General features: G+C 37.1%; 1 protein-coding gene across 1 annotated transcript; it reads left to right on the forward strand.

The window, feature by feature from the left end:
- The first annotated feature begins 59 nt into the window (after positions 1 to 59).
- On the forward strand, positions 60 to 11,858 carry LOC119746447 (cAMP and cAMP-inhibited cGMP 3',5'-cyclic phosphodiesterase 10A-like). The gene is made up of 24 exons (XM_038223406.1): positions 60 to 198; positions 1,365 to 1,517; positions 1,726 to 1,766; positions 2,063 to 2,177; positions 2,498 to 2,547; positions 2,703 to 2,734; positions 3,026 to 3,125; positions 3,290 to 3,383; positions 3,551 to 3,609; positions 3,817 to 3,867; positions 4,520 to 4,578; positions 5,603 to 5,654; positions 5,794 to 5,936; positions 6,238 to 6,330; positions 6,654 to 6,846; positions 7,290 to 7,435; positions 7,715 to 7,798; positions 8,114 to 8,264; positions 8,786 to 8,992; positions 9,421 to 9,542; positions 10,178 to 10,289; positions 10,678 to 10,758; positions 11,169 to 11,257; positions 11,635 to 11,858. The coding sequence occupies exons 1-24, from the start codon at positions 87 to 89 to the stop codon at positions 11,726 to 11,728; spliced, it is 2,433 nt and encodes an 810-aa protein (XP_038079334.1). The 5' UTR covers positions 60 to 86; the 3' UTR covers positions 11,729 to 11,858.
- Positions 11,859 to 12,007: the final 149 nt, after the last annotated feature.

The raw sequence follows: 12,007 nt of genomic DNA on the forward strand, positions 1-12,007 counted from the left end.
GCAGGACTTAAAGCGACTGCCACGAACTACATGTTCAGATTAAGTTACAGTAAATTCTGATCGTCTGAAAAGAACAAGACTGTAAAATGTCGAGTCCGTGGAAGCAAGTTTCTGGTCGACGGATGCCTCCACTGCCCGGAAATTCTTCCCCATCAATATTCGGACGTAGAGGACCATCTGGAGAATGCGCAGATATCGGTGAGTGGCATGAAAAAAATGGGGATATCTGGCAAAATTTAGATTCCTTCATTCACACAACTTCACCTTTTTCGACTGTTGCCATTTTCGTGTGCGGTAAACAGCGCCCCCATAGTCGTAACTCTTATCTTAACAATTTGCATAAATAAAACTTCAGCAACCAAAGGTATATAGTCGTGTTCCCTAACGTGGCGCACTTCGAAGCTTACCCAAATTTTCTCGTGTAGTGTTGCCAAACCTCTTTGTTGACAAACCTCAAATTCATGCAGTGAAATACTGGTACTTTTACCTTATTAATGCTTGCTGTTTAACCTCTGTGAACAATTTCGGTTTCATAAAATTTAAGCCGAAATTAAAAAACGGTGGCGTCCGGAAATTGGGCACAATTTGGCGGAGTGTTCCCTAACGTGGCGCACTTAAATAAATCTCGGGAAATTCCAAATTAACATTTAAGAATTTCTGAAAACTTGATAAATTCTGATAAATCATTATTATCTCTACTTACATACCCAGCCAGATGTTTGTCACAAAATTATTTTCTTATTTTTCGGGGCATTTTCAAAGGGTTCACTTTGCACTTGAAAATAAAATCGGAAAATCACGCCAAAATAAGTTTTTCTTTTAACTTTGTAGCGGGTAAATAAATTCGCGATTTATGAACGGAGTGTTTATAACTTGATGAAATTTCACTTTCTGTGAATTTTCAGTTAAAACTTTTGCTCTAGCTAGGCGCTACAGGCGAAAAATCAAAGTGCGCCATGTTAGGGGCCGCGCCACGTTAGGGTACATCAACAATACCGTATGTAGACCAAAATTACTTTAGTAATATGAAATATTGTGAAAGATTTGTGCATAAGCCTAGTCCCAGTGTTGAATGTTGCAGTCCTTATGTTAAGTCACACCAAGTGATTCCATTTGATATTTCATCCAAGAAGTTGATGTTTAAAAAAAAAAAATTGTGTTAAATTTTATGCAAATTTGGCATTGTTTGGAAGAAGCCTATCCCGATTTGTATTTCTTGAAAGCCATTTGGTTGATAGTCTGGTTCCAAGAGCCAAAGTTCCTGATGTTGAATTCTATTAGGTCAGGGAACCAGACGGTCGACTGCCGTAACAATACTGTGTTTCAATTTATGTCTTAAAAAACGTTTGTTCCACCCGGCATAGGCCTCAATCCTACCAATGTAAAGATGTACCTGAATGCAAACCCCTGGCTCGTTGCGGATTTCTTGAAGGAAAATTCTAATAACGATGAAGTCCAGAAGATCCTCAACTCCCATTGTGTTCAGTTCCAGACAGATACATCGTACACTCACAGTGGTAAAGTCATTTTTTTTTTTTTTGTGGTTGAAATACTTTTATTTTATGCCAGAAGTTGTAAGGATAATTTTATGTACATTGTTTTGCTTTCAAAGAATGATGTAAAGCCTTGAGTAAAATAAAGATGTTTTGAAGGAAATGAACAAGAGAAAATGTTGCATTTGATAATGACAGGAATGACAAGTTGCCTTTTTTAAAAAATTGCTAGGGAGATGTTCCAGGCTACAAAGTGTATCAAAGGAATCACTGGTAAGTTTAAGGGAAATTTATAATCACAGTGTTTTAAAGAGATAGGCATGTTGTAGTAAAGTTTTCTAGTAAAGGAGAAATTTTAACGGTAAAATATTAATCAAAAACAAAATTGAGGATACAAAAATATATCATTAACAATTGGATCATCACATAAATTGGAGAAGAAAATTCTATAAAATATAAATCAAAGAATAATTTGAGTTATTCTTTTGTGTCATTGTTATATACGCCAATATGAAAATTGAAACATGAAAAAACTTTTTTTCAAATGAAAATATTCATTTAATTGTCAGACAAACACAGCTACAACAGACAGACAGGAGATGTTGAACTCAATGGTGAATGTGATCGAAGAAGCCAAAGAATTGCCCAAAATGTTGTATCATCTCAGCACTGTGATTGTCAAAGGTAACAGGAAAACACACAATTTGGGCTAGAATTAAAACAAAAAGTCGCCAATAGTCTGTTCATTAGTGGGGACAATATTTTATTCATGAAAAACAAGTTTTGCCTTAAGAAACCAACATTTCTTGTTATTTAGTTTTTCAGCCTTAAAGCATGAAGATAGGACAATGGATATAGGAAATAAATCTGTGAAATGCCAAACTCTGAAATATATATTTGTAAATTGCCATGCTGAATACAACACTGAAAATGACTATTTTGAAGAAGATTACTTAAATATTGTATTAAATTATTCAAGTGATTCAAATTTTTCCCATTGACAGCTATTGAAGCTGATGACTTCTTTTTGTACACTGTCAGCACTAATGGCAAGGTAAGGAGTATTAATAAAAAATTTCACAAACTTGGGTTTGCTTCCTAATTTTTTGTTTTCACTTCAAAAATGTAGCTGTGTGTAGGCTATATGTCTGAAGGATTTTTATTCTGTAGTGAAATATGTTAAGTCTTCTTTGCTTTCATTGATTGCAGGATATGCATCTCTGCAGAGAATGCAATGGAAAGTAAGTACTGCGTAGTTTTCGAATCTGAAAATAAACTCCAAGTCTGAAATATCAAGCACTGCAATTTTGTCAGCTTTTCAGACTATTTTAAAAGCCTTTTGAAAAGTTCTATTTGAAGTAGTTCACTGTGTTTATAAAACAGTTTTCAATTCTTAAAGTATTAATCTAACATGAAATGTCATACAATGATTCATTTTGGCTAAGCTCACAGAAACAGAAATAATATTCTTTGAAACTTGAATAGGTTTGCTTTCAAACATATCTAGGTAGCTTTATCATTTCTTTGAACAGGATTCAGGAAATCATGTTTGGCCCGGTCATTCCAGGAACTACCATCTCAGCCTACGTTGCTGCTAAGAAAGAGGCAATCCTTGTGGAGGACATTCTTGGCGTAAGACAATAACTTTCTCCTATGAATCTCTCATCCAATGTTGTGTCTTCTTTCTGTCACATCTTGCTTCCCTGTTTTTAATCGAAAACCTCAGGATGTAAAGATTTTTAAGAAATAAGCATTTGTTTAATGTGCAGCATCTTATGATTGTTTCCATCACTCAGGATGAGAGGTTTCCAAGAGGAGCAGGGATTGAGAATAGTAATGCCCAGTCTGTTCTATGCCTACCAGTACTTCTTCCTAATGGTGACCTCCCAGGTATCGAACACAAGATTTGCTAACAAATTTCTCTTGATTTGTTTCATTTTTTTACTTTAAAAAATATGCTGTATGTTTTCATTTGTGTATAAAGAACCTACATATTAGGGTTGCTATGTGAAAGTGATAAACAAGAAGAAAATGATTTTATATTTTTATAATTTTAGCCGTTCTTCAATTGTCCAGAAATTATGGAAGTACTGCATTCACAGAAGAAAACTTAGAGGTGAGATTTTAATCTTGTAACCGCTACATTCCCCATTCCCCAGGGAAGAGTCCTTTGTGTTTTCTGTATACACTCTGTTGGTGGCAACTTTAAAATTGTATGAAATTTACACATATCACTTTGTTTTGTTAAGTTGTCCTATTAAGAGGTACAGTGATTCTTTTCTGACAAAACATTGAATATTTAAGTGATTCTTGTCTCCAACAGATTGCATCCACCTATATGCTTTGGGCAGGAATATCACTGAATAAAGTCCAGGTATGTATTTTAAATACCTCATTCTGAGCAAAGACATGTAAACAACTAACCCAATGCGGAGAACTATTTATTCCTAGTTTCTTTGTAAAATTGACAAGGAAGTTTTGTCAATGATTCTGAATTTCTGTCATATCTTGCAATCATCTGACAAAGGAAGATGTCAAGAACACAGCTACGCTAATATCCACAGTTAAAATAATAAATCCTTTGGATGGTGACTTTTATTATTTCCCCTGGGCCTGTTGTGGGGCAGTGTAATTTAGAGTTCTCAACTAAGGCCAAGGCATTGAGATAAATTGACTGGGCCTGATTAATTGAGTAAAGGAAGTGTCCATGAAAACGAGTAGCCTCAATTGTCAAATGAGATGCCCTGTTAAATGATTCAGAAAAAAAACCCTTAAGAAGAAAACTCCACTGTGTTGTGCTACCCTTGAACCTGGAAATAGAAACGGATGTTTTGTTTTAATAAAAAAAGAAGGTTTCCACATTGATAAGTTGAGAAATAACGAAGAAATAGAAATGAATAAACTGGTATTGTTTATTGCAACTGGAGCCTGTGAGTTAATGAAAGCCACTTAGCTTGAGATGTGACTGAATTTGCAGGTGCCATCTAAATATACATCTCTGATTGATGATTAAATTTATGACACAGATGTGTAAAGGTCTGATGAAACAAAGAGAATTCAATGATTTCCTCTTAGAAGTCTCAAGGTAGAAAATTTGACATCACTGGTACACTAATTTTTCTTGTTTTAATTTGTGTTTTGCACAAAAGTAGTCCATAATGTTAAAAAAAATTAATCTGAGTTGTGTTAATTTGAAAACTTGGAAGTTACTGTTTAATTGAATGCATGCTTTATTTTTCTCAGCAGAATTCAGGTGTTTTTCTGCTGGATATGAAAAAGTTGTGTTTCACTTGATTTTATCTTTTAGTCAGTTTTAATTAAAGGGAATATACAACATTTGTAATCATCGAAAAATAAAACTACCAAGATTTTGCGAAATACCTTAATAGGATGTTGGTAAATGACAGTCTAAAGCATCCTGTAAAATTATGGCACCTGGTATACTGTCATTTTCAAGAAAAGTGGTATTTTTGTATCAATTTCCAACGCTGATCGGCCGATCAGCGTTGGAAACAACTGGCTTTTTTTCAAATACTGGCCCCAATTGAAAATTGCACTTGTTTGCAATCGATTACAAACCTATGAACGGGTACGAGCCAGCTAGACTGGTTCCCTGACCTTACAATTCCCCAATGTATGTAAACTGCTCTGTTTCTTCTTATATGGAGTCAGGGAACCAGACTACAGGAAAATGATCGTTTTTCTTGGTTTTTATAGCATTTTCGAACCCAAAACCTCCAAAAAGTCAGTGTAACTATATTTGCTTTATATTTCCAACCCCCCAATTCCATCCATTTCTGAAAATTACAGCAAAAGCAAATGATGTATATTCCCTTTAATAATGCTTAGTAAGCTCAACTGTGATTTGTAAATTGGACATTTATTGAAATGTTTCTAATATCTGTTTTACTAGTCAAAATTTCAATGATACTTGATAAACTGAAAAACTTATTACTAATAAATATTTTCACTTGTTATTCATCCTTGAATTTTAACTTACATTTTGTCACTGTTTAACCAAGTTTACAACAATTTCATTGATATACAGCTAATTGCTCAACTTTTGTACATTTCTATATTTTTTTGACAATAAAATATTTTTGTTTCAGGGTAATCTTTGATGACATAGTTGCCATTGACACACTGACTGAGCACATCATCGTGAGTAACTAAATCATTTTAATGCCAACAAATATCTAACTGTTACTTCACAAGTTTTGCAATGAAGAAGTTGTGTCTTTCTTGTTTTGAAATGCAAATTTGTATAAATAAATGTGTCCCATCCGGCGATTCTCTCCAGATGTTTGCTAAGAGTCTAGTCAACGCTGACCGCTGCGCTCTGTTTCTCCTGGATCCCAAGACAGAGGAGTTATACGCTGATCTGTTTGATGAGGGGAAGGTCATTAATGGCCAACCAATCTTCACCAAGAAGCAACAAATAAGGTACATTTACTGCAAAGATCTTGCCTCAAGGTTAGAAGGTCACAATCCTAAAATTGAACATTGAGGATGAAGATTTCTAGAGGAGTTACTGATGTTTGTTCCTCAAATTAGAGCATTATTTCTCCGAGGTAATATTTCATTCCTAAGCCACGATTTTCCAGTAAAATTTTGAATGAAAAAGTATTATGGCTCAATCTTTGGTCCTCTGCTAGTTAAACCAAAGTCAAAATCTTACTCAATCACCACTGATCGTGATCATTTATTGTGTAGAAAATGGTTGGATGAAGATATTTTTTTATAGGTTCTCCATAGAGAAGGGAATAGCAGGCCACGTAGCCAGGACAGGAGAGGTCGTCAACATCCCTGATGCATACAGTGATGAGCGATTTAACAGGTATGAAGAACACACATTTTCAAATTGTTCTGCTTTAAGATTTGTCCTTCGCCTTTACACACCTTGATGAACCCAAAATGCTGTAGTGCAGTACTCAATAGAATGCCACTGCCTCAAAAATTTCCATTGTGTCAACACTATTCCATCAATATTCCTTTAGACAATTTGTAAAATAGTAAATCTCATTCATGGTTTCAGTTTTCTCCCCCCTCCCCCTCCTCTTTGCATATCGCCCTCACCTCAGGTTTGCCTTTTTTCAGGTCCCTGTGTCTTGATTGACAACTATTAAAATAAAAAGAAACTTTGAATTTCTGATTTTCCAGAGAAGTTGACATCCGCACTGGCTACACCACCCGCAGTATCCTCTGCATGCCCATCATGAGTCATGGGTCTGTCATCGGTGTGGTGCAACTCATCAACAAGAAAGATCCTAGTCAGCATGCGTTTGGTAAAACCGACGAGTCCAACTTCAGAATGTTTGCTGTGTACTGCGCACTGGCTCTGCATTACTCCAAGGTAAAATTGCCATAAGATTAACGGCTAACTTTTCCTGGAGTTATTGGATTTACTGATTTTTGAGCATTATATAGACTGTACTGCAGAGCAACGGTTAAAGTTTAAGTTGAACTCAACACGCCCCACCCTGTTGCAAACAGTTTTCCAAGCAGCTGGTGCCTAACTGTCCCTTTCAATGCCCCCTTCTCAATGATCATAAATCTAATTGAAAGGCAAATTCAGATGCCCCCTCCCCCTGCCCCCCCCCTCCTAGAAAAACCCATCAAATAAGGTAGAAACTTAAAAGTAATCCTCATATGGAATCTTCAAGTGTTTAGCCCTTCAGCACTTTAGCCCTCTCCCTTGCAGTTAAATTATCCTTCCCATCGTACGTCCATCACTAGTCTTCCATTTCTTAAAATACAAACTCCATCCTCTCGACAAACGTCTTCCGCATCTCTCAGGTGTACAGCAGCATCTTACATTGTGAGCGGGTCCTTGGAGTCACCCAAGAGCAGTTAGCCTTCCACACCGTTGCCACGAGTGAAGATGCTGACAGGCTTCTGTCGAGGTGGACCAAACGAACCATCATTCCTGATGATCTGGACAGGTAAGCCTAATAATATATAAATATATATTTTTTCCCACTTAGTTATTCAAAAATAAATACTAAAAATTTATTAAAAAGATAATCATAATATAATGAATCAGATCATTTTATGGGTCCAAGATTTAAGGTCCTTGCAGCAGTCATACACAATTATGGCAAAGACTCTTGGCTCAGATCTTAAGATTAAAAAAACCCCAAAACTTAAAGTCACTTTTAGCCAACAATGTTGTGAGCTGAGGAACTAATAGAGGCCAGTGATTTTCTCTTTTTCTTTTCCAGCTTTGAATTTGATTGCCGTCCACACACCAACATCCTGTGTGACCTCTTGCTGCACATGACCCTCAAACTCTGCGGAGAGGACTGGTAAACTGATAACTAGTATTCCAAATTAGTCATTTTAGAAAACAAAAAGGGAATGTCAGAATTTTCAAATAATTTTGAATAAAAAGTGTGTATATCCCAACAAATGTGAACAGAAATGTCTCATAAAATTAAACTGCAAAGTTTATGAATTCTTAGCGATGGGTTCTTATGTCGCTATTGAAACCAGTAACTGGATTCGAACCCCTGACCCTCTGATTTGATTTGTTCAGTGCAGTCTTGTTTGATTTCATCCAGCTAGAGGAAGGAGTGTATACCGAGACCGAGCCATTTTTCTATCATTTCTTTCCCTCACAGTTTTGACCTGGAGACGCTGGCCAGATTCCTCCTGACAGTCAAGAAGAACTACCGGCCCAACCCCTTCCACAACTTTGCCCACGCCTTCAACGTCGCCCACTGCATGTATGCCCTCTTGATGCACTCCCCTGGTGTCTTTGCAGATTTTGAGGTAAATTATTACTCATCCTTAAAAGCTTTTTTTCGACAGGGTACCGCCATTAAAACTCATATTCATCTGTTAGCATGGATACCTTAGGGTAAATCTGTAAATAATTTTTCATCATTCTTTTATAAACATTTCCATCCCACTCTTGTTTTCATTATCTCAAATGTGAAGGGCTGTTTCTGAGTTTCTTGATTGTAAGTCTTTGTCCTCCATTTCAGTAACACCCATTCCAAAAGTCATTTTAGACAGTGCATTTGATAACTGCTTTTTAAATGAGGAGGATATGTTATTTTTAAGTCCCATAGAAAGTTTCTGGAAGGCTAAATCACACAAAAATAAGCTCAACTGCAGAAGTTTTCGAAAGATAAGTAATGCATAAGATGAAAAAAAGGGGGAAGATGAAAGAGTTAGCCTGGATTGGAAAGCAGAAATAAATATCAAACAATTTTCAGAAATTCAGAAATATATATCAAACAATTGTAGTAGAAAATTTGGCAACTTCTGTTTTACTTCCCCTTCATCAGTGTCAAGCAATGTTCATCGCCACCATCTGTCATGATTTAGACCATCGAGGGACCACCAATGCTCTCATCCAGAAGTCAGACTCACCCCTAGCTGACCTTTACGCCTCCTCCATCTTAGAGAATCATCACTACCAGACAACGATGAACATCTTGCAACATTCGGGACTCAACGTCTTCGCCCGCCTCCCCGTCAACACTTACAAACAGGTGGGTGATCATTCCAGAGAAGTGGCGAGACAATGGCACATTTGGAAATACTTCAGTGGGAGACCTTTTAAAGGAAAGGCCGTTGTTGTTTTTTATTGCAATTTTTTAAGTTTAGAAGGTAGTGACTCACAACTTTCATTTCCAGCTAAATTCCATTCTCATCCATTTTCTTCAAGTTTTCCTCCTACACTGCTTTCGAACAAATTCTGTTTTGTGTTTCTTTGAGTAGGGTGGGACCCTGAAAAAAGAAATTTCATATTGTTTTTCTAACTTTTTAAATATTACTTAACTTATAAGGTTTTCCATCAAAAAAAAAAAAGCCTATGATAACTCACAGATCAAATAAGTTAGTTGTTTCAAATTTTAAATTTAGGAGTTCAACCCCCGATTTGTTCAGAGAGTTATGATTTTCTCTTCTTTGAATTCAGGTGATTGGGCTGATACAGCATTGCATCCTGTCCACCGATCTCATGCTTTACTTTGGCAATCGTCAGGAGGTGGCTAAACTCCTGCTATCGCAGGGCCTTGATATCACCAACACGGCTCAAAGGTAGAGAACTCCCCTCTTTCGAGTAGTATAATTAAGTTAACCAATTCCAATGGACCATTAGCCCCTCCCACCAGTGGTGGGCGGGGTTATGGCTACAGAGCTAGTGAGGAAATTTGACCAAAATTGTGATCTATTTGGTCAATGTGCATCAGCAGGTGATTCTGCAGGTTGTGGGTTCACCTCCAGCCTGGGTTATGGTGGGTGTGTCCTTGGGCAAGGCACTTTGTCAGTCATTGCTTCCCCCGGCTCGGGAGCTGGGGGCAGGCCGTCACCGCGTAATCGGACTTTTTTATTGTGAGTGAAATTAGGACCGAGTTAAGGGGACTTTCTGCTCTCCACACAGCGTCTTCGGTCCCCATAATACCATCACTCAACAAGTGTATGGTCCCCACAGTTAGGGAACAAGAATATGGGTACCTGTGAGAGCAGAGATGTTTAGGATGATGTAAATTTTCATATTGGGTTTGCTTTCCACTTTCTTAATTCAGATAAGCTCTGTTTACTTATGCTGATTGAGAACTTGTGAAAATGTCAGTGTGGTTATCCATTTGAAGTATTTGTAGTTGTAAAGGTTCACGGTAAAAGTGCTCTGTCACACGCGATTGAAAGCGCAATGATAAGAGTTTTCCCACTAGACCCAAAATCCAGGCATTGATGATGACGGCGTGTGATCTGTGCGCTACGGCCAAACTCTGGCCAAATCAGCGAGAAGCAGTCGACTGTCTGTATCAGGAATTCTACGCCCAGGTAATATCAACTGCTCTTCCTTTCAGTAGACTCCTTTTCAGTGGTGATATCCATTTTTCTACCCCTACCTTCCATACTTGACAAATTACATTACCCGTGTAATATCATTACTATAACACGTACTTGGCAAAATATACCCTTGTAATAAAATTACTTTTCCTTGACAAAATATACCCATGTTATATTATTACTATCATACTTGACAAAATATAACCATACTGTTACTGGACTCAATATACTCATGTAATATTATTACTATTACTATGTTTTATACAGCCAAGACTACCAATAGCACTGATAACAATAGTAATATATACAATGTGAAACCCTTTTTTATTCAAAGAAAGTCAAAGAGGTTTAAGAAAGTGTTGATTTTGTTTGTTACCAGGGGGATGAGGAGAAGAAGCGAGGAGAGCAACCCATGGAAATGATGGACAGAGATCAGCACCACACCCTGCCCAAGCAGCAGGTCTGTTCAAAATGGCAACAGGCCAAGAAGGCTGAACTAAGGGACATAATGGGCACCCCCTGGCACCTTATTTTTGCCCTGTACCCTAGCCCTTCAAACCCCCACTCACTTCCAACAATCTGGAATCAATTTCTTCATCAAATTTTCTCATGATATTTCTTTCTCAATATTAATTATTTGTGTCTTTCATTTTCTAGAAATCTCTTTGTGAACCTCATCCTCATCTAGCTATCTTGCACAGGCATGCAACTTTTCCTCAGATCAGCTGATTTACTCTTTATGTAATTCCTGATCCCTTATCTGCCATTACAAATTGAAAAACACTATACAAAGTCTTCTCAAGTCTTGGAATTTCCTTTTTTTAGGGCTGATTGCAACAGCTTATAAGTATTTTTCTTCTTATTTTCTAGATTGGTTTCCTGACCAATGTGGCCCTGCCCTGCTTCTCAACATTGTCAGAAATCATTCCTCCTGCAAAGTTCCTTCTTGAGGGATGCAAGTCAGTGTTTTCCAAACATTTTCTTTTTTATTTTCTTGATAATCTTTCACTGAATAAGCTGTAATTCTTAATTTGTTGTTACAGTTACAAGATATTCATTTTTCATTAATTCTTTTGCCATTCTCTATATTTGCTCTTTCATAGAGTCATTCATCACATCAATTCACTTTTAGAAGATATAATCTCAAAATATTCTTTTTCACTGCCAATATTCTCAGGCCTTACTAAACAGGAATAAATAATTTCCTGTAAATTTCTTACTTAATTTACTTTCTTATGCAGCACACACAAAGCCTCATTGACGGGGGATATTAATATCAATTACTTATTATTTGTGCAATTTATTGTCATAAACACCTGTTCCTTTCTACTTTCAGGGATAACTTGGTGCAGTGGCAGCAGGAGACCAAGGGTAAGAGTACAGCCATGTGGGAGCCGGGCGTGTCCAGACTGTCCCCCTCTAAAAAGTAACAAGAACCTAAAAGTCATCAAGATCAGCCACTGTAATCCACTATAATAAGAGTTGCTGTAAAGCGAAGTGTACAAGGCAAACTTGAGTTGTTGGATGCAGGAGCAGGGGCATCATAATGGCTGATGAATTCAAGAATAAGAAAACTTGGACTACCTTCCTCTAAAAAGTTGCATGACAGCGCCCTCTATTGTCCGCAAAGAGTCAACACCCATACTAGACGCAAATAAAGGAGTGCAAGGCAAGAGATGTCAAGGTTTACCTTTCCACATATGAAATTT

Source organism: Patiria miniata, unplaced genomic scaffold (assembly GCF_015706575.1).
Source record: "Patiria miniata isolate m_02_andy unplaced genomic scaffold, ASM1570657v1 HiC_scaffold_7, whole genome shotgun sequence".
NCBI lineage: Eukaryota > Metazoa > Echinodermata > Asteroidea > Valvatida > Asterinidae > Patiria > Patiria miniata.

Excerpts from the sequence above, each read along its gene's own strand:
- LOC119746447 (XM_038223406.1), top strand. The coding sequence starts at position 87 with ATGTCGAGTCCGTGGAAGCAAGTTTCTGGTCGACGGATGCCTCCACTG. Across the intron at positions 5,655-5,793 it reads CACTGACTGAGCACATCATC|ATGTTTGCTAAGAGTCTAGT; the intron begins GTGAGTAACTAA and ends GATTCTCTCCAG. Across the intron at positions 6,331-6,653 it reads AGTGATGAGCGATTTAACAG|AGAAGTTGACATCCGCACTG; the intron begins GTATGAAGAACA and ends CTGATTTTCCAG.